This window comes from Rhinatrema bivittatum, chromosome 3, assembly GCF_901001135.1.
Source record: "Rhinatrema bivittatum chromosome 3, aRhiBiv1.1, whole genome shotgun sequence".
Taxonomy (NCBI): domain Eukaryota; kingdom Metazoa; phylum Chordata; class Amphibia; order Gymnophiona; family Rhinatrematidae; genus Rhinatrema; species Rhinatrema bivittatum.
The window spans coordinates 55,187,094-55,209,141 of record NC_042617.1 but is presented as its reverse complement, the minus strand read 5'-3'; the positions used below and the strand labels follow the sequence as shown (position 1 = coordinate 55,209,141).

Below are 22,048 nucleotides of genomic sequence, written 5' to 3'. Positions count from 1 at the left end.
ACCACCCCTCTGCCCGCCTACTGCCACCGAGGAGAGGAAGAGGCCGGCAGCCACACCAGGAGAGACTGCAGCTGGTGCACCATGGCTGGAGCACCACCGACCAACGGGAAGCAGCAGAAAGGGCTCTCCCCACAGATGAAGGAAGGAAGGCACAAAAGCATTTCCATCACCTGAATCTACCCTAATCGTAGGGGACTTCAACCTACATGTAGATAGTGTACCAAAAACTACTGCATGTGAAATATTCCTAGTTACAATGGAAGCAATGGGCAGGTGCCAAGCCGGCTGGCACCTGCCCACCAACCACCCCTCTGCCCGCCTACTGCCGCCGAGGAGAGGAAAAGGCCGGCAGCCATGCCGGGAGAGACCACGGCCGGTGCACCGCGGCTAGAGCACCACCGACCAGTGGGAAGCAGCAGGAAGGGGCGCTCCCTCCCTCCACAGGTGAGGGAAGGAAGACGCCAGCACCTGCTCACTGACCGCCCCTCTGCCCGCCCACCACCGCTGCCGAGGAGAGGAAAAGGCCGGCAGCCATGCCGGGAGAGACCACGGCCGGTGCACCGCGGCTAGAGCACCACTGACCAGTGGGAAGCAGCAGGAAGGGGCGCTCCCTCCCTCCACAGGTGAGGGAAGGAAGACGCCAGCACCTGCTCACTGACCGCCCCTCTGCCCGCCCACCACCGCTGCCGAGGAGAGGAAAAGGTTGGTAGCCATGCCAGAGGTGCTTGTGCTGGCGGGCACACACATGAAGGAGCACGACAAAGGAGCACCCCTTTGCATGCGCCTGAAATGCGCGCCTACACCTTACTCTACGTAATAAGCATACAGTGCTAGCCTGCATCCGCAACCACTAAAGTGCTAACTTGCTCCTTCCTCCAGAAGTGCAGCCTACTCCCTTAGCTACCGCAAGGAACATACAGTGCTAACCTGCACCTGCCTCCAGAAGAGCCTGATGTTATACCTGAAGTAAATACTTAATTCCCGCCCATTCCTAATAACTATAACAGTGGAGCCTACCTACCTCATTGAAACCATCACTGGACAAGGAATATACAGAAATCTTCATACAGACAACCCCCCCCCCCCCCCCCCAAACACAAGCTGATCTACCCCCAAGATAAATAATTCTCCAGTAATCCCTTCTTGCCTAATGTTTACTCTCTCTTGCTACTAAACGTTCAATCACTGACAAAGAAAATCCCATTAATAAATGATCTATTAGAAGAAAAAAAACCCACGATCTTCTGTATAACCGAAACAGCTGAAAGACAGCGATAATGTTCTCTTAAATCAAATCAATCACCCTGACTGTATCTTTCACTTCCCCAGACACAAACATAAAGGTGGGGGTCTATTAATAATCGGTTAAAAAAAAAGCCAAAACCAAAAACTTAAACCCTACAAAGTAGAGGTTAAATCCCCCCCCCCCCCTCCGCACACACACACAACCATTCATCTCTATTAAAATGTCTGGCAGATATAGGCATTAAAGGAACAGTCTTCAGCTGGTTCAAATCCTTCCTAGCAAATAGACAATTCAAAGTAAAGATTAACAACAAAGAATCACAACCGATCCCTTCCAACCGGGGGGTCCCTCAGGGTTCCTCCCTTTCCCCTACCCTCTTCAACATTTACCTCTTACCTCTATGTCATCTACTTACTAAACTAAACCTAACTCACTATCTCTACGCGGATGACATCCAGATACTCATCCCAATCTCAGAATCCTTACAAAAAACCTTGGCTCACTGGAACAATTGTTTGCAACAGATCAATCATCTTCTCTCCAGCCTTTGCCTCATTCTTAACAACAACAAAACTGAGATCCTAATCATCAATCAAGACATCAACATCAAACTTCTAAACCCAGCTGACCTACTCAACTCATCCACTCCCATATTAAATCACTCACCACATGTTCGAGATCTAGGTATCATGCTAGACAATCAGCTCAATTTTAAAAAATTCATAAGCACAACCACCAAAGACTGTTTTTATAAGTTACAAGTCTTAAAAAAATTGAAGCCTCTTCTTTATTTCAACGATTTTCGGATGGTCCTACAAGCCATTATTCTATCAAAAGTCGACTATTGCAATTCGCTTCTCTTTGGCCTTCCATATTCATCCATCAAACCCCTCCAAATGCTACAGAACTCTGCAGCCAGAATCCTTACCAATACGAATAAAAGAGATCATATCACCCCCATTCTCAAGCTCCTCCACTGGCTGCCTATAAAGCAAAGGATCCTATATAAAGTACTCACCGTAATTCATAAATCCATTCACAATATCTCTCCTCTTCAATTATGTAACCAACTACGCCCTCACTCCTCCTCTAGACCCATCAGAGGAGCATATAAAGGCACACTCTATGTACCTTCAACAAAATCCTCGCATCATAAACGTGCCATATCTACAGCAGGCCCCATTCAATGGAATGCGCTCCCACCAGACATTCGGCTTGAGTTCTGCCACTCTTCATTCAAAAAAAAACTTAAAACCTGGCTCTTTAGCCAAGCTTTTCCAGGACCATGATCATCATTTTTTCCCCTCCAACCAGCAAGAACATATCTTCTTCACAAACCCCCATTTTCCATACCACTACCTACTTCGGTATCTAATCTCTTGCTGCAGGACACTTGAGACTTTCTCACTTATACGTTATAATTTTTATGTTCAATAAGACCTGTCAACTTAATTGTTTAAGTCTTTTTTTTTTTTCTCCTTTATCTTTTGGTCATCAATGTTACAACGTTATTGTTAAATTTTGAACTTATGTACACTGTTCCAAGTTTCATAACCTTGTTCTATGTAATGCCTTTTGGCAATTTTCATGTTCTGTTTCAGTGTAAACCGATGTGATCTTTATTTCATATAGGAACACCGGTATATAAAAATCTAAAAATAAATAAATAAATGAGGTGGCAACACTAAAATCATCACAACGAAACATAGGCACGGTCTGTTGCCCACCTGGACCACTTCAAAAAGACTGCTCACCCGAAATTTCCACAAAAAGCATTTCCATCACCTGAATCTACCCTAATCGTAGGGGACTTCAACCTACATGTAGATAGCGTACCAAAAACTACTGCATGTGAAATATTCCTAGATACAATGGAAGCAATGGGCTGGTCACGGTTCGTAACCAACCCCACTCATAAAGCAGGACACATCCTTGACCTAATATTCACAAACAATAACTGCATAATCAATTTGTCTCACTACATACTACCATGGACTGATCTCCAACTAATAAAAGCAGAAATAACTCTCCTCAATCAATCATTCACTTTTAAGAAAAAGATTGAAGCAAAATTATTTAATGAGGCCATTAAAAATAAGATAACAGATTTTAAAAATGATGCCAGCTCAAGATTTGTCTCCTGGGATAAAATCATCAATGAAATAGCTGATAAACTATGCCCAGTACAGGAAAAAACATTCCAGAAAGAAAGCGATACCTCTAAACAAAAGAAACCCTGATATTGTGAAGAACTAAAACACACTAAACAAACCCTGAGAAAATCTGAAAAGCAATGGTGGAAATGCCAATCCATGGAATCACTGGAAATATACAAATCCCTTTTAATAAAATACCGTGAACAAATCGATAAAGCAAAAAAAAAAAAAAAGACTATTATGCCAAATAGATTCATGGTGTAATATTTAATTCCAAATTACTTTTCAAAACTGTTAAACTTAATCAAGGACCCATCTTCCTCCATCGTGAAAAACCATAACTTTTCAAAGAACTCATGCAATGAATATGCCACTTCATTGTTAAATAAAATCAATAGGATAAAAACACAATTCCCCCACCTGCTTACGAACAAAAGAACATGAAGAAAAATATGGGCAAGCAAAATGGAATACATTTCACACAGTATCTAAACTTGAAACTAACCAAATCATCACCAAAATTAAGCCTGCTATTCACCCACTGGATCCAATCCCCGCATGTTCCCTGAAAACAGTACACTGCTTTCCTAGTGTGTGGCCAAATGGACTCAGGACCCCTTCCAGCAGATGGAGACAGAGTCAAGTTTCAAAGCTGATGTCACCTTAGATACATGCCTGTAGTGACCTCAGCCCTTCAGTATTTCTCCGACTCCAGCAGATGTAGACATGTTTTCCCTATGGGGATCGCTGTACCTTTTGGAAGAAGAAATTCTACTTTTAAATTGGAGAAAGGATTGAGCTCCACTCACCAGCGGTGATACCTAAATGTCCTTCCCCCAGTTGAGAATACCTGAGGTGATTTCCAAGATCCCTCAGAGGCGTGCCTTGGTCCGGTAGCCAATTCCCAGCGTGAACTTTGCTGCTCAAGCAGCTGAAAGGTGTTATGATATCAAGATGTTTGGTGGATTCTTAGGGGCAACAATGATAGTGTCTCCCACGAGGAGGAGCCCGTAGGGAACTGTAGCACTAGGCTAGACTCAGATGCACAAACACAGATAATATATCTTTATTATGCAGCTTGTATGGTTCATCAGAGGTGGCAGTAGAGAGTGGATTAGATAGCAACAGTCTGTGATCCTTGGCGGAAGAGACCCATCCCACAATGGTAGTATAAGGCCCCGATGCAGATATCCAGTGAGGCGCTGTAGGAGAGACAGACTGGCAGATGTTATTACACACTCCCTTGTAGCTGAGTAGATAGAGTTCCCAATAAGCAGTAGAGAGAGGATAGGTAGCAACAGTCTGTGATCCTTGGCAGAGGAGTCCCGTTCCACAGTGGTGGTGTAGGGCCCGATGCAGATAGACAACGAGGAGCTGTAGCTGAACAGACTGGGAGAAGTAGTACTCACTCTCTGTAGCTGATAGGTAGTGTTCCAGCAGGTGGAAGAATTGGTAGCAGGCAGCAAGATAGACACACACAGGCCCTCGAGAAGCGAGTACCTGGATTGAGGGATAGGCACCTGGAAATAAGCAAAGGGCCCCTGAGGAGCGGGTACCCAAGTTAGTAGAACCCCAGAGGATGAAGATAGCTTCCAGAAGCGGCAGAGCAGCTTCAGACCGGAACGAATCCAATCCATTGCTAACTCGGCGAGAGTCAGCAAATGGGCAACCTTTTGTAGTTGGAAGCAGTGATGTCACTCGAGGGGCCGCCCCCGAGGTTCGCGCCAACACTGCTACAAGACGTGAGGCGTGCGCCCTAGGAGGCCTCAGGTCAACATGGTGGGACGCCACGCCGGAGGGTGCGGCAAGGAGACGTTACGGACGCCATTCTCCCGAGGCTGGTGTTCTCCACCAGCCTCGGGAGAATGGCATCCGTAACGAAATAGAGGTGAGGCATGTTGGGCGAAGCTGTCTGAGACTGGACGCAACAAAAGGCAGTGGGTGCAGGAAGCCAAGTGTGGCGGTGACAGCAAAAGCCTTCTCTCCCCCACAGCCAGAGATCGTCTCTGTACTCACCCGATAAGCGCTGAGCCAGGTAAGCTTAAAAAAAAAAAAAAAGATTTACCTTCAGAGAAGAGGGGTTTCTGTAAGACTTCCTCCAGTCTCCTTGCTCAGCATGCCGTACCAATGTCGTTCTCGATCCCGTTTGGGCATAGGGAAGTGGGCTTACGAGCAGGCTGAGCAGTCCCCCGGTGAGCTAGGCCCAGCTTTAAACTTGGTTGGCACACCGCATGGTAGGCTGCGGCGGTGCCATTTTGCATGCGACTTTGTGCGTCTCATGTTGCCTGCCATAGGACATCTGTACGCGCGGTGTGTTGACTGTACGCACGCGCTGCGTGCATAATGTCGTGCATACTTACACGCACAATAAAGCGCAGGATACAGAAAAAACAGGGCACACGAGCTGTGCATGCGCCTCGTTGCGCCCCGCCTAGGAACTCAAAATTTGTGCGCATAAATTTTTAAGCATGAAGCGATCAAACTCAGTTACCGTCGCCAGTGGCACCAGCAGCCAAGAAACATAAATACCTTGCTTTCTGCGCTGCTTGTCATATTAGGGCTTCTCAGCTTGACCTGGATTCTAACTTGTCAGCGCTGTGAGGAAACCCAAGGGGATTTGTCCTCCCCGGACTTTGCTGAGCCCGGCTCCTCCCATTCAGATGATGGATTGGCAGCCTTAACTGGAAGTACTCCAGATCTGAGTAACCCCTTGGCTGGGTCTTTCATGGGAGAGGGAAACTCAGCTGGGCCCACCCCAGTTCCCCCCGGACTAGGCATGGACCCGGTGGCCTTTTCTTGGGGGAATTCTTTTTCAGGGACTACAGGCCTTTGTACAGGCACAGTCTACTTCCTTGCTTGCCCCTGTCTGGCTGGAACCCCATCCGGCCCCCTCTTCCTCTCCCATTCCTGTTGGCAGACCTCGAAGCATGCCCCACCTGACAAAAGGTATCCCTAGTGGAGACCCTGATGGCACAGACGAAGAGCAAGATCCCTTGGAAGAAGGGGAAATTCCCCCGGGATTAGAATCGTATCAAACCATGTTACAGTTCTTTCTTAGAGATGAATTGCCGACCTTGGTTTCCCAGACCCTGAAAATGCTGGGAGTTCCTGAGCAGTTTATGATGGAACCAAAGAAGAATCCCATTCTGATTTCCTTGCACAAAGCCTCTTGCTACTTTCCAGTACTGGAAGCCATCCAGAAATTGATTGTCCTGGAATGGGATGCCCCAGAAGCAAGTTTTAAAGGGGGCCAAGAGTTAGAAGCTCTATACCTGCTGGATCCAGCAGTGCGAGAACATTTGCATTTCCCTAAAGTGGATGCACTGGTCTGCGCTATCTCTAAGCGAAAAACAATCCCAGTGGAGGTGGGGAGCAGCCTTAAAGGATGTGCACGATAGACAATTGGAGTTTATCCTTTAAACAAGCCTTTGACGTAGTAGCAACAACCTTACAGATTGCTTTTTGTTGTGCCCTGGTAGCGTGTTCATGCCTACTTCTCTCTCTCAGAAGGTGGATGACTCGGGGGTGAACCCCAGAGTAGCTAGGGAATCCGCCGCCACCTTTTTAGCAGACTCGGGCTCGGATTTAGTCCGTACTTCAGCCAGAAGAGTGGACTCAGTGGTAGTGGCCAGAAGACAGCTATGGCTGCAGAATTGGTCAGCCGACACAACCTCCAAGGCCAACCTTACAAAGGTGCCCTTTAAAAGATCACGCCTATTCGGAAATAAATTGGAAAAACTGGCCAGTAAATGGGGCAAGTCTCCAGCCTACCAGAAGATAAGAGGAAGCAGTTGCAGCAGCCCTCGCCTATGAGGGGCCGATCCAGGGGCTCTCAATGTTTCTGCCCCTACAGAAACTGGACATTTCAGAAGTCTTGGCCCTTTGGAAGAACTCAGTTGTTTCATAGTCGACAGAGGGGCATAGTTTACATGAAAGTTTATTGATCCATCTTTGGAACGAGGAGATAAGGGGTCGACTGTCTCTTTTAAGAAGGTGGATCTAGATCACTTTGGACAAGTGGGTACTGGAAGTCATACAAGAAGGATATGTGCTGGAATTTCACAACACTCTCTGGATGTATTCATGATGTCTCCTTGCCACCCCCAGCACAAAAAGCAGGCAGTGGAGATTGCTCTTTTAAGGCTCCTCAGGATGGGGGCTGGAATCCCAGTACCTATGCCCCAGGAAAATCCAGGGCGTTATTCCATCTATTTCATCGTACCCAAGAAAGAAGGTTCCTTTCACCCCATCCGGGACCTCAAGCGTCAAAGGTCACCTACAAGTGAGTCATTTCCACATGGAAATCTTACACTCCGTGATAATGGCCATAGAACCGGGAGAGTTCCTAACCTCCCTGGACCTATCTGAGGTCTACCTACATATTCCAGTCCATCAAGAATGCCAACACTTCCTGTGCTTTGCCGTACTGGGTCACCATTATCAGTTCCGGGCACTGCCTTTGGCCTAGCCACCGCCCCAAGAACATTTTACAAAATTATGGTGGTCGTGGTGGCAGCATTGAGAAGAGGAGGAATCCTGGTACACCCATGGTTGGATGACTGGTTGATCCGGGCCAAGTCCGTGGAAAAAAGTCTCCAGGTGATCAACAAGGTGACCACCTTGCTTCAGGAACTCGGTTGGGTAATAAACCTGGACAAGAGCAGTCTCAAGCCTACCCAGTCGTTGGAGTATCTGGGAGAACAATTAGATATCAAGCAGGGCAAGGTCTTCTTCCTGACCACATGGTTACGGAAGTTGGTGTCCCAGGTGCGTCAGTTGATGAACACAATATGCCTGACGGTGTGGAGCTATCTCTCAAGTTCTCAGTTTGTTGGTGGCAACCTTGGAAGTAGTGCCGAGGGCGAGAACACACATGCGCCCACTTCAGTGCTCGCTGATATCACGTTGGAACCTGCAGTCTCATGACTATTTGATATGGCTCCACTTCCCAATAGGAGTCTGCTCTCACCTTGAGTGGTGGTTGCAGGAGGCTCATCTGAGCAGGGGGTTGTCCCTGTCCTCACCGAACTGGCTGGTTCTTACAAAGGACACGAGTCTCTGGGCCTGGGGAACTCACTGTCAGGAACTCATGGCCCAGGGATGTTGGACGGAGGAAGAGGCCCTCTGAAACATCAATCAGCTGGAAGCCTGGGCAGTGAGCTGGCTAGCTTGCAATTCCAATGTACATACATCAAGGGTTACAAACACAGGTAAATACCATAGTGAACAATATAAACACAAACCTGTGTATATAGTATTTATAAAGATTTATTTTAACAATGGAAATTTTATCAAAAACTCATTAAAATTGTTCTTAAACAACACTATATAAGATAATATACATTATCCATATAAATCATTCACTCTTCACATCCATACCCAATATAAGACATTACATAACAAATATCTCACATATAAATGTTAAATACATATTAAACACTCCCCCAAATATTTTTATTTCAGATTTTATCTTGTATATTCAAGGCGGTATGATCCTTCCATATCTTTTGTTCAATTCACATCTTCAATTGTTCTTATAATATATTCCTCTTCCTGACAAGACACTCCTGTTTCACCCAAGGTTTCATCAGGGGATGTAACAATCACTTCACAACGGATCACCACTAATATCTCAGGGAGCCACAAGTTTCAAATCTTCACATCTCTAAAATTCTGAAGAAACAACTTCAACCCTTCTTACCACCCGCGTTTAACAGCGTCTGGTCAAATCTGTCCACAGCACAAATACCGGCATATTTCCCAGTCATATTTCAGAATTTCCTCAGCAAGACCACTTTCAAAAGTTTTTAACATGTTCTTCCCATACTGCCAACTCTCGCCGCGGTGTTTGGGTCTGATATAATAATGACGATGAGAGTCTGACAACGCAACAACGGTAGCCTTCATCAACTGCCAGGGAAGAACAAAGAGCCAGCAGGTGTCTCAGGAGATAGACCTCCTTTTGGAATGGGCGGAAATACATCTACAGACAATCTCAGCCTCACACATCACAGGAAAAGCCAACGTCAGAGCAAACTTTATAAGCAGGGAGAGTCTGGATCCAGGAGGGTGGATTGTGTTGGCCGAAGTCTTTCAACTGATAGTAGATCAATGGGGCCTCCTGTCCATTGACCTGCTGGCCGCATCTCACAATGCAAAGGTTCCCCGATTCTTCAGTCACAGAAGAGATCAGTGGTCCCTGGGGATCAATGCTGTCGTTCAGACCTGGCCAGAAGAAGAGTTGCTATACACTTTTCCTCCATGGCCCCTTGCGGCAGGATCATTTGTAGAATCGAGCACCACAGGGGATTAGTCCTACTAGTAGCTCCAGATTGGCCCAAGTGTTCGTGGACATATGGAGACCCCCCCTATGCCTTCCACCGCACAGGGACCTGCTACAGCAGGGACCAGTCCTTCACAAAGATCTGACTTGATTCTGTCTTTCAGTCTGACCCTTCTTGAGAGGGCTCGTCTGATGAAGCGAGGATATTCTGTGGTGGTAATTACCACCTTACTCTGCACATATGTGCGGGTCTGGAGTGTTTGAGTCCTGGTGCAAGGAATGCGGTGTTCCCTCTTGGGTGGTCAAAATACCACTTATTCTGGAATTTTTGCAGAATGGCTTGAATAGAAGTTTGGCCCTTTACTCCTTGAAGGTGCAGGTAGCAGCTCTCTCCTGTTTCAGGGGTGAGGTGAACGGAACCTCCCTGTTGACTCATCCAGACATGGCCCGTTTTTTGAAAGGGGTGAAGCACTTTTGGCCACCCCTATGGTGGCCAGGTCCCTTGTGGAATCTTAATCTAGTATTGGAATTTTTTGCTAGGGCCTACCTTTCGGCCACTGTGCAGTTTTTCCTCGCGTTTTTATTAACCTTGAAAACTGTGTTCCTGGTGGCTATATGCTCGGCGCATCACATCTCTGAACTGCAGGCAATGTCATGCCGCCGGGAACCGTTCCTCTGGACGACTCCAGGAGTGTTACAGCTTCGTACCGTTCCATCCTTCTTGCCCAAGGTAGTCTCGGAGTTTCATTTTAATCAGTCCATTTCGTTGCCGTCCCTAGATAAACACAGGGATGCAGAGGAATACCGCCTCCTCTGTCATTTGAATATCGGTAGACTTTTGGTGCGGTATCTGGAAGCTTCAGAATGGGTCTGAAAGATGGACCACCTATTTGTCCATCACAGTGGAAGGAAGCAGGGCGAACTAGCTTCGCGGGCTACCATAGCCCGCTGGATTAAGGAGGTGATCATGGGAGCCTATGTGGCGGCAGAAAGCCATTACCTTATCAGGTTAATTTAAAGCTCATTCCACCAGGGCTCAGGCAGTCTTATGGGTGGAAGTTAGACTGCTCTCCCCTGTCGATATCTGCCGAGCGGCGACGTGCTTCTCCTTGTACACCTTCTCCAGGTTCTATTGCCTGGACGTAAAGGCCCGAGAAGACGTAGCCTTTGCAAGGGCAGTATTAACTGGACCACAGGCAGCCTCCCGCCCCGATTGGGAGTAGCTTTTGTGCATCCCCCGATGGTCCTGAGTCTATATGCCTACATGCTAGGAAATGGAGAAATTACTTACCTGATAATTTCGTTTTTCTTAGTATAGACAGATGGACTCAGCATCCTGCTCCCGGATGCCCAAGAACAGTGCCAAGGATTCGCCCGTGGAGTAGATATCAATTCCAAGAGATTACGGGTAAGCCGTCATCCAATCCCTAGATCAGGGCATCTAAAATCTTACTGGGGTTCAGTGTTTGGTTGAGTACAGTTACAGTTATCTGTTTTTTATCCAAGTTTTTTCGATAGTATGTTCACAGTGGCTTTTGAAGAGAATACTGAAGGGTTGAGGTCACTGCAGGGGTGTATCTAGGGTGACGTCAGCTTTGAAACCTGACTCCGTCTCCATCTTTTGGCAGAGGAGCACAACTTATTGGTCCTGAGTCCATCTGCCTACACTAAGGAAAACAAAATTATCAGGAAACTAAGTTCTCCAGTAATCACGCCAACAGTCACAACCATGATCAACCACTCGCTATCAGAAGGATTGGTCCTCAGTAAGGCAAAACAAGCTGTGATTAAACCCATCCTAAAAAAATAAATCTGGAAGAATTGATTTGGAACAATTATCGATCTATATCCAACCTGCCTTTCATCCCCAAAAGCCTAGGAAAAGCAGTGTTACCACAACTAGAAAGCTACCTAGAAGACATTAATATTCTATACCCTTAACCGATTTGGCTTCAGAAAAGATCGCTCTACAGAAACCCTTCTCATTTCCCTAACCGTGTACTTCAGGGGTTTGATAATGATGAATCCAAAATCATGGTACTAATTGACTAACAGCAGCCTTTGACACCATATACCATACCCTGCTATGCCATCAGTTGAAAAAAATTGGAATAGATGGAACTGTTATCAAATGGTTCTCGTCCTTCCAAGCAGATAGATCCTTCCAAGTCAAACTGGACAATCGCATATCTGACACCTTCCCAATCGATATAGGTGTCTCCCAGGGGTCAGCACTCTCGGCTACCCTATTCAACATTTACATGCTGCCATTATGTACATTACTAACAGAACTAGGAATCAAATTCTTCCTTTATGCAGATGACATACAATTCTACATATCATTTGAAAAAACTACCTCAACTTTGTCAGCATACATGAAGGCAATAAAACAAAGACTAACTCAGCTGAAATTAACACTAAACACAAAAAAAAATATGATTGTGTGGTTAAGGAGAAATTCCACAATAATCAAACTGCCAATCCTAGACCTAGGTAACTTTTAACATTACCCCCTCAGAAGAAGTACGAGACCTAGGAATACAGATTGAGAATTCATCAATGAAAAAGCATATAAACAAATTTATTTAAAACAGGCTATGCCAAGCTTAGAATTTTACATCAACTGAAACCTTTACCAACAATACAGGACTTTTGCACTGTTCTACAAACACTGATATTTTCAAACATAGATTACTACAACTCCCTATTACTAGGCCTACCCTCTGGACGTATAAAACCATTATAACAACTACAAAACGTCTCAGCCAGACTGCTACTAGGGACAAGGAAATTTGACCACACCACCCCCTCGCTGATAGCACTGCACTGGCTTTCTGTACCATCCAGGTTTCATTATACAGTTTTGACGCTAGTCTTTAATATCATCAACAACCTTAATCCATGCTTATTAGGAGTAACCCTTCAACCATACAAACTGCAGAGAGCCCTAAGATCACAAGAGGAAGGACTTCTAAAGATGCCTACAACACGGAGAACACTTCTAATGCAAATAAGAGACCGAATGTTTTTTCCATAGCCGGCCCAAAGTTATGGAATTCCCTCCCAGAATCACTACGTCTGATAACAGAAAGAAAGAGTTTCAAACAGAACTGAAAACATGGCTCTTTAGAAATGCTTATAATCTAACATAAAATGTCAATAAGCAGATAACTTCACTGTCACTGTTAGAAGTTTAAATAATATTTTGTAATTTGAGCTATAATGAACGATATAAAGTGTAAAAAGACATCATACTAAGTATAGTATGTAGAATAATGAAATGATAGGTTACAATCCTCCTTCATAACACCTTAACTTATACTTGATCCTGATGTGTATAACCAGAATAGGTATTTACTTTTGTAAGAAACGAGATTATACATAAACATGACCTAGATTCTGTATCTGCTGTTGATATTGACACACAATTGAATACTAGCTTAGAATGGGAATGTTGAGCCAGAAGCCGAGAGGTGATTTTGTAAACTGTTATGATCTTATCTTGGAACCAAAGGTATATAAAACACCTAAATAAATATTGTGTTGCTAGTCTCTCTTTATTTATAACTTTTTGGGAAGGCAGCTGTTCCTCTTGCCTATTTGGGCTTTCCATTCAGTCAGAACCTAAGCTGGCATCTGGTGCTGTGAACTTTCATTCTCAACTTACTAGGGTTTTTTCTTCTCCTATCTTACATCCTCTCCCAACTCAGCCCAGTTATCTCAGCGACTGTCCTCAGCTGCTATCTGTTCACCAGGCTGCCTCCTAGAACTCTGCAATCATGAACCCTAAATCCAGCCACTGAATGTCACCATTGCACCTTAACTAGGACTCTTTTCCCCCCTCACCTGCCCTCTGCAGCATTCCCAGCCCTGGCCAATCCCAGGGAGTGAGATTTGAGCAGGGAGTCAAACTCAGGTTCCTCACTGCCACCGGACTAGCCAGTTTACTAGTTGGTTGTTGACCAGTGTGTTCCCCACAATTTGTGATGTACTTTATAGATGCCAGATGGATAATGTCATATCATGCACATCTCATCTGAGGACAGTGTGAAGAGTAATAGTTATAAGGTTTATTAACTTCAGGTTATTGCATAAGTCTTGAAAAATAAACCCTTACATTTTCTTAAAGGGAAAGAAAAGAGGAAACGGAAACGGAGCAGAAGCAGATCATCATCTGTTTCATCAGCTTCCTCTTCTAGTAACTCCTCCTCCTCCTCCTCTTCCTCCTCTTCTTCTTCAAGGTCATCCTCATCATCAAGCAGTTCAAGGAGCAGAGGTGAGCTTTAGTCAAAGAAGGACAAATTTAAGCAAACATGAAAATGACTCCAAATGCACTTATTTAAAAACATTTATATCCTGCTGTATAACCAAGCTCTAGTGGATCACAATAAAACATACATAAACTATAATGTTCAGCAAACATGAAACCCAGCACAAAAGTACAACAGATAAAAGCCAGTAGCGGACCCAAAGGATTACAGCAACTGCTTTTTCCTGACTATATCAAACAAACCTTGACAATCTAGTAGATATCTCTTTTGCTAAGAGAAAATAGTGCTCTGTTCCAGCCCAGCCATATTAATTCTGAACCATCGGATATCAGCTGTTAGAATTATTGCTCCTCCAACTAAGGGCTGACCTAGTTCACCCCTCTATTTGTACCTAATGTTATACATGTTTATTAATCTAAATGATATTGCCCCCAGCATAGGTGGTAAACAGATACTAATCTCACATTTTTTGGGCTAGATCAATGGCAGCTTCCTCTGCACTCAAGCAAGCCAATCCACATCAATGGGTTATGCACTCATACTAGCAGATGGAGACGGAAAAAAACTGACTCACTGATGTTACTAACATAGTCCTGCCCTAACATCAACCTATTTTCTCCATCTCCAGCAGATGGTGGACATGCATCTTCCTAGTGGGGATTGCTTGTGGTATGTTGTTTTGTTTTTTTTTTGTTTTCTTTTAAAAGAGAAGATAGAAGATTAGATGCAGAGTTCAAGCTCCTGAGGTGACACCCAACTGGTCCCTCCCTCAGTTGAGCGGTTTAAGTCTCTATGCCTTGCCAGGCTTAGACTTTTAAAGGATGAGAGAGAGCTTGACGGTGAAGGCTTGTGCCCTCTCCACCTGTAGCTGGTGACTCTATCATGCTCTCAGCCAGGGAAGGGCTGAGCTCAGGTTAAAAAGAGAAAGAAAGTGTTAGGCCCCCCCTCTTTTTTTTTTTCGGTTCTCTCCCTTGATGTTTCCTACCTTTCTCCTGTTCTCTAGGGAGTTAATGGAGAGTGGAGGCGGCACAGGTTGGCAAGTTAAGTAGCTTTCGCTAGGCCCCATGTTGCAGGCTCGTTCATCAGCCGCATGGTAGGCCACAGCAGGCATCTTTTTTTTCTCTTTTTTTTTTTTCCCCGCACACTCAGGCGCCTGCATGCATATTCTCAGCATGGTGCTGTCTTAGCATAGACACGCACGTACGCATAAAATCGCAGCCTAGATTTGAGCGTGTAATTGTGCAGGTTCACCTGGATGCCATTGATATGCGTGCTGAAGACTGCATGAGGCAACAGGGACAAAAAAGTTTAAGCACCTTGCTATTTGTATGGCTTGCCATATAAGGGCAGTCCAACCATTGCGCTCTCTTCACCTGTGTCAGTGCTGTTTGGAGGTTCAAGGTGATTTGCCTGCTATGGATTTTGCTGACATTGGAGCATCCCCTTAACCAATGGTGTATTTGGAGGGAAGACGTGCAGGAGGCGATACTGCGGACAGTTCCCCTTCCCCCTTGTTCCTAATGGGGGAAGAGAGATCCCTGGGGGAGGGTTTGGAGAGTGCCATGTTTGGGCCTGCGGGCCCTGGTATGGATTCATCCTCCCTTTCCTGGGTGGAGTTTTTCCAGGGTTTACAGGCCTTTCTGAAAGGACATCCAGCGGAGGCGAAGAAGCCCAGTAAGAAGGGGTCATGTTGGGTGTTCTGCTTGCTGTCTACTTTGGGAAAGCATTGAAGAGAGGCTGTCCTTGGAAATGTTGAGATGCAGATGATGATTCCTGTGGGGCCTTGGATTTCACACCTCTGGAAGAAGGAGAAATTAGACCCGACTTGGAACCACATAGGACTCTATTCTGTTTTTTTTCACAAATACAAGTTGCCAGTTCTGTTGACTCAAACCCTGAAAATGCTTGGAATAGATGGGGGTGACACTACAGGATTGCAAAAGAAGGATCCCATGTTGGTCATCCTGCGCAAAGCTTCCTGTTTTTTTTTTCCCCCCTCCTGGGGCCAATTAAGAATTAATTGATCTTGAGTGGAATGCTCCAGAAGCAAGTTTTAAAGTGGGGTGCTGTTGTGATTCACTGAAATAAGAATGCTTAAAACCAACAACTGTAGGGAAAATAAACTTTTTTATTAAAATACTACAAAATATTATAAGGTATACCATGGTGAGGGAGGCAACTTGTTATGCAAAGCACCTATTTGTAACACTATCTCTCAAGTGATTTTACTGATAGCATGGCTATAATATTGGATTTCTACATTTGTTTCATCCACCCCTAAGTTAGATTTTATATTAGCCAACATTTCTATGATTTGGTTTTCTATTATAAACCAATAAGAGTGGACATATGGTAATTTGCTCTCAGCTTCTATGCTAATTATTCTTGTCTCATAGGTTATCTGTGGCTTGCAATTAGATGGATTGTCAATTGGCCTCCCATCTGTTCAAAAATGTTCTATAACCTTGTAATTCAGTATCTTTTATCTAACTTAGTCTTTTTATCTAGAAAAACAAGTACAAGGCTGAGACTATAATATTGTTAGTACTTACAAAACTGCTTATTATCAAAAATAAAATACTTAGAACAAGAATGACGTCATGTTGACATGTCAAAAAGTGTTTTAACTTCTTCACTGCTTTCATGTCTGTGATGGGGGCTTGTAAGCATCACAACAGCACTCTTTGGCGAGTTTATACCTTTTGGATCCGAAGGCAAAGAAGCAGTTACAATTCCTGAAGGTTGATGCCTTGGTGTGTGCTGTTACTAAGTGAACCACCATCCTGGTGGAAGTGGGAGCAGCTTTAAAGGATGCTCAGGATAGGAAGATTGAGGTCATCCTCAAACAGGCGTTTGAAGCCATGGTAATAAATTTGCAAATCGCTTCTTGCTCTTGCCTGGTGGCTTGGGCAGGTTTGTCTCTCTCTCAGGAGACTCAAGGAGCGGAGTCCGATAGCGGACTGGTAATGGAAACAGGAGCCACGTTTTTAGCTGATGCATGCTGTGACTGGTGTGTACGGACGCTAGAGGTGTGGCTTCCGTAATAGCGGCTAGGCGCCAGTTGTGGCTGCAAAACTGGTCAGCAGATACTGTTTCCAAGTCCAATTTGACAAGGTTAACCGTTTAAGGGTTCTCTCTTGTTCGGCAGTGAGTTGCAGGAGATGGTGAATAGGTAGGGTGAATCCAAAATTCCAGGCTTGCCGGAAAACAGGAAAGCAGCATTGTATTCTTTTGGGGCAAAAGCCCGCTCCAGGGATTCCTGTTTAGTTTTGTCCTTACAGATGAGCAGCTACTCAAGTCTCATCCCTTCAGAAGATCTTAGTCCTTTCAGCCTAAGAAGCCTCATAAGGACAAGGGCTCTGGGTCCAGAACTTCATCTTCACAATGAAAGTGTGAGGGCTGACCCGATTAGGAGATAGGCGATTATCTATCTCGTTTTTTTTCAAAGGTAGGCCCAGATTACAATGAAACAGTGGATCCTGGAGGTGGTAAGAGATGGCTATGTTCTAGAATTTCTCCGGATACACTTATGGTCTCTCCATGCAACTCCCTAGTGAAGAGAGCAGCAGTGGAGGCTACGTTTAGAAGGCTGATAGATCTGAAAGCCGTAATTCCAGTTCCCAGATTACATAGAGGGCACTATTCCATTTATTTTGTCATTCCCAGGAAGGAAGAGGGTTCCTTTTGACTCTCCTGGATCTGAAGGGAGTCAGTTGCCATTTGTGTGTGACTCACTTCAGGATGGAAACTATATACTCCATAATGATGGCAGAAAGGGAAATTTCTCTAGTCTTTTGATCTGACAGAGGCCTATTTGCATATCCCCATTTGTCAAGAACATAGTTTCCTTCATTTTGTCGTTCTAGGGCATCAATATCAGTTTCAGGCGCTACCTTTCGGGCTGCTTACTGCGCCTAGAACCTTCTCCAAGGTCATAGTGGTGGTAGCGGCTTCTCTGAACAAAGAGGGTATCCTAGTTGATCCGTATCTGGACGACTGGTTGATTCAGGCCAAGAGTGCAGAAGAGTGAAGTGGCATCTCAAAGTGATCTCCTTGCTTCAAGAATTAGACTGGGTGGTGAACTTAGTCAAGAGCTGTTTACAGCCAATTTAGACCCTAGAATACTTTGACATGCAATTTGATACAGACCAGGGCAGAATGTTCCTGCCAGAAAATTACATTCACAAGTTGGTGACTCATGTTAGTCCTTGAAGAGGGCTATTCGTCCAATAGTGTGGAATTATCTGCAGGTTTTGGGATCTATGGTGGCAACATTAGAGGTGTACCCTGGGCGAGGGCACACATGCAGCCACTTCAGCGCACATTGCTCTCCCAGTAGTATCCACAGACACAGGAGTCCCCAGTGAGACTCCACTTGCCATTGGAGGTGAGCGAAAGGTTGCAGTGGTAATTATAAGCGGATCACCTCAGGGAAGGTGTGCCCTTGGAGACACCGGTCTGGTTGGTACTCACAACAGATGCCAGCCTTCTGACTTGGGGGGGCTCACTGCCAAGAGTTGATGCCGCAAGGGCAGTGGACCATCAATTGATTGGAAGCGCATGCAGTTCGCCTGGTGTGCTTATGGCTGGAAGATCAACCGGTGAGAATATCTGACAGTGACACAACGATTACCTACATAAATCATCAGGCAGAAGCAACCAGAAGCCAACAGTTGTAGGTGGAGATAGATGCACTCATGGTGTTGGCAGAGAAACATCTTCAGGAGATATCTACTTCCTACATTACCAGGAAGGACAATGTGCAGGCTGACTTCCTCAACAGACAGGTCTTGGATCCAGGAGAGTGGGAGCTGGTGGATGAGGCCTTTTGACTCATAGTGGCTCGATGGAGTCGTCCATATCTAGACTTAATGGAGAACTCCAGCAATGCAAAGGTACCATGGTTCTACAGTCACAGAAGGGATCCAAGAACGATGGGCATCGATGCTGTCATCCACGTGTGGCTGCAGAGTGGGGTTTTATATGCTTTTCTGCCCTGTCCAATGATTGGCAGGGTAATTCAGAAGATTGTGTGTCAGGTCGAGATCGTACTTCTACTAGCTCCAGATTGGTCTCAGAGGCCATTGTACGCCAATCTTCAGCAGCTCTTGGTGGGTAGTCCTCTCTGTCTGCCACTCAGGAGGTATCTGTTGTATCAGAGGCTGAATCCACACAACGATCCGGGTCTGTTTTGTCTTATGGTTTTGTTCTTAGTTGCTGAAGTGTGGTAATTTCCACATTGCTTCTTGCACCAGGAAGTTTTCTAGCTCTCTGGCTTATTTTAGAGTTTGGAGAGTGTTTGAGAGCTGATGTGGGGTGTGAGGTTCTCGCTCTCTTAAAGTGGAAATTTCACTAATATTGGAGTTTTACAGGAAGGTTTGGTTAAAGACTTGGCCTTGAACACTCTGAAGGTACAGATAGCAGCTCTTGCTTGCTATAGGGGCGGATCAATGATAGACTCTTGGCTTCCCACCCAGATGTAACTCTCTTCAAGAAATTGGGCACATCTACATCCTCCTCTTTTGGGACTTTAATCTGGTTTTGCGTTTTTTTTTGGCGGGTCCTACATTTCAGCCGCTACGTGATCTCTCCTTGCAGCTGCTCACCTTGTAAATGTTTTTTTTTCTTGTGGCAATCTGTTCGACATGGTGGATCTCCGAGCTGCAGGTTCTTTCTTGCCGTGAGCCGTTTCTGTGAATAACTCTGGGAGTGGTACAGCTTAGGACTATACTTTTTTTTTTTTTTTTTTTTTATCATAAGTGGTTTTTAGAGTTTCATTTGAATTAGTCTATTTCCCTGCCCACACTGGACAGGGATAGAGATGAGTGGGATTATCTGTTGTTGCATGCCTTGAATGCTAAGCGGTATCTGGTACAGTACTTGAAAGTTACTTGCCCCTTGAGGAAGACTGATGGACTGTTTGTGCTCCATGGTGGAGGTAAACAAGGTGAATAGGCATCACGGACAACGGTAGCCCATTGGGTTAAAGAGATCATTGCTGCTGCTTATGCGGATGCAGATATATCATTACCTGGTCAGGTCAAGGCACATTCCACTAGAGCTGATGCAGATACGTGGGCAGAGGTTCGGTTGCTGTCTCCTGTCGGGATTTCCCGAGCAGCGACAAGGTCCTCCTTAGTATTTTCTCCAAGTATTACTACTTGAACTTTAAGGCTCAAGAGGATGCAGCTTTTGCACGTGGGTAGTTCACAGGACTGCAGGCAGCTTCCCACCCTTTTTGGGAGTAGCTTTGGTACATCCCACTGGTGCAGATTGGCCTGCCTGAGTGCAGAGGAAGGTGAAATTACTGCTTATCTCATTTCCTTTCCTCTAAGGAAGGCAGGCCAATCTACAACCCACCCTGTGCTGCCTATTTGGTTTTACTTCGTCCTTTGAGGATGTTGCAGAGTTTTGTTTCATTTGATTCATTTGAAGGACTGAGAAGTGATATAACCAACCCCCTAAGATCAGTTGATGTTACATTTTTTTTACTGAGCTCAGTGCTTCCCAGTTGATGGTTAATAGTCATGTTGAAGTATAATCAGTTTGTCCACTGTTTTGGCTTTTCTAGATGTCGGGGCAGGGCTATATGTCTGTGAGTCAGTCTTACTCCATCTCCATCTTCTGGTAGGAATGCATAACCTACTGGTGTGGATTGGCCTGCCTTCCTTAGAGGAAAGGAAATTAGCAGGTAAGTAGTACTTTCACCATAGCCTGCCAAGAAGGAACCAAAAATGTAACATATGTAATTATCATGTGGCTGAAAGGTAAATCATTTTCATTTGGAGAACCTAACAGTATCATTAAAAGCGAAAGCAAATAAGTGAGCCTTGAGGCGTTTTCTGAAGTGAATTATGAATGATTCTGATTTAAGCTTCTCAGGAAGTGAGTTCTATAATAGAGGGCTGCTGTCGCCAAATAAACGTTCTTGGGATTCAGTGAATTTAATGTTTGACAAAAGTTACATATAGCAAGCTATGGAATAATGATCGTAACAAACAAGGCAGACAGTAGATTTTTAAGACAATATTGAAACAGCAAGGTGCTATGCCATTAATAGTCATGTAAATTAGTGCTAATATTTTAAACTGGCCCCTCCATGCGACAATCTGAATAATATGGGCAAAATATGTTCACACATTCATACTCAAGTTATGATTCGGGCAGCTGTGTTTTGGATTAATTGCAGTGCCTGGATTATAGATTGGGGTAAGCCTAGATAGAGAGTATTACAGTAATCTATGGCAGAAATTTAGAGTTTGCACGACAATTCTCAAACATCTGTAATGTTGAAGAGCAGTTTCAGATTACAGAGAAGCTGAAGTAAGTGTTTTTTTACCACAGATTTTATATGTGGGTGCAGCATTAAAGCCAAGATTATGATGATGCTTACGTTTCGAGCCTGATGACTAATAAGGTTTTGAGCGTCATCAAAGAACAATGTCTTAGGCAAGCCAGGAACAGAAAAACAGGTGCACAAAACAATTTCAGTTGCCTTTAAGACAAGCATGTTCTGTTATAACCAAAGCTCAATAGCTGTGAGACAGTGTGTAATCTTTTGTAAGGCATCATTCTTGGTTGGTGATGGTGGAAAATAGAACCAAATATCATCTGCAAAGCCATTAAGAAATAATCTATGCCTGCAAGTAATTATTGAAGATTATGCAGTTTAGTTAGTTTATTACTCTTAAATTACAATTCAGTGTTTCAAAACCTTTGCGGCTCTCCTAAACACTTCATGTGCTGCTGAACTGGACACATTTTATTTTTATTTTTTTTAGAAACACTTTCTACAAAATCTTTTTTCCCAGCCACCTTAGTTTCCTCCTGATGTAAACAAGTCTGGTCATTAAGGCTAGCCTCAGCATGCTGCTCTTGAATTGCACTTCCCTGGGATCCCTGAGCTGCTAAATAGCAGAAAAATAGACACTGAATTTGGCTACTTTACATATTATTGGTGAAGCATTTTTTCAGAAGAATATACCACACAATTTACACTGAGCTACTGTTGTAAGACAATCAGTCTACAGATTTATGGTTCAAAATGGTCCCCCTTCTATCCCTGATGGCAATGAAAAATAAATGAATGTCC

At 44.6% G+C, this 22,048-nt stretch overlaps 1 protein-coding gene across 1 annotated transcript in view; it reads left to right on the top strand.

The window, feature by feature from the left end:
- LOC115088509 (ADP-ribosylation factor-like protein 6-interacting protein 4) overlaps positions 1-22,048 on the top strand; it is a 63,968-nt gene that overhangs the window by 7,077 nt on the left and 34,843 nt on the right. The window contains exon 4 of the mRNA XM_029596769.1: positions 13,815-13,961. Coding sequence (XP_029452629.1) covers positions 13,815-13,961 — 147 coding nt within the window. The remainder of the gene's footprint in view (positions 1-13,814; positions 13,962-22,048) is intronic.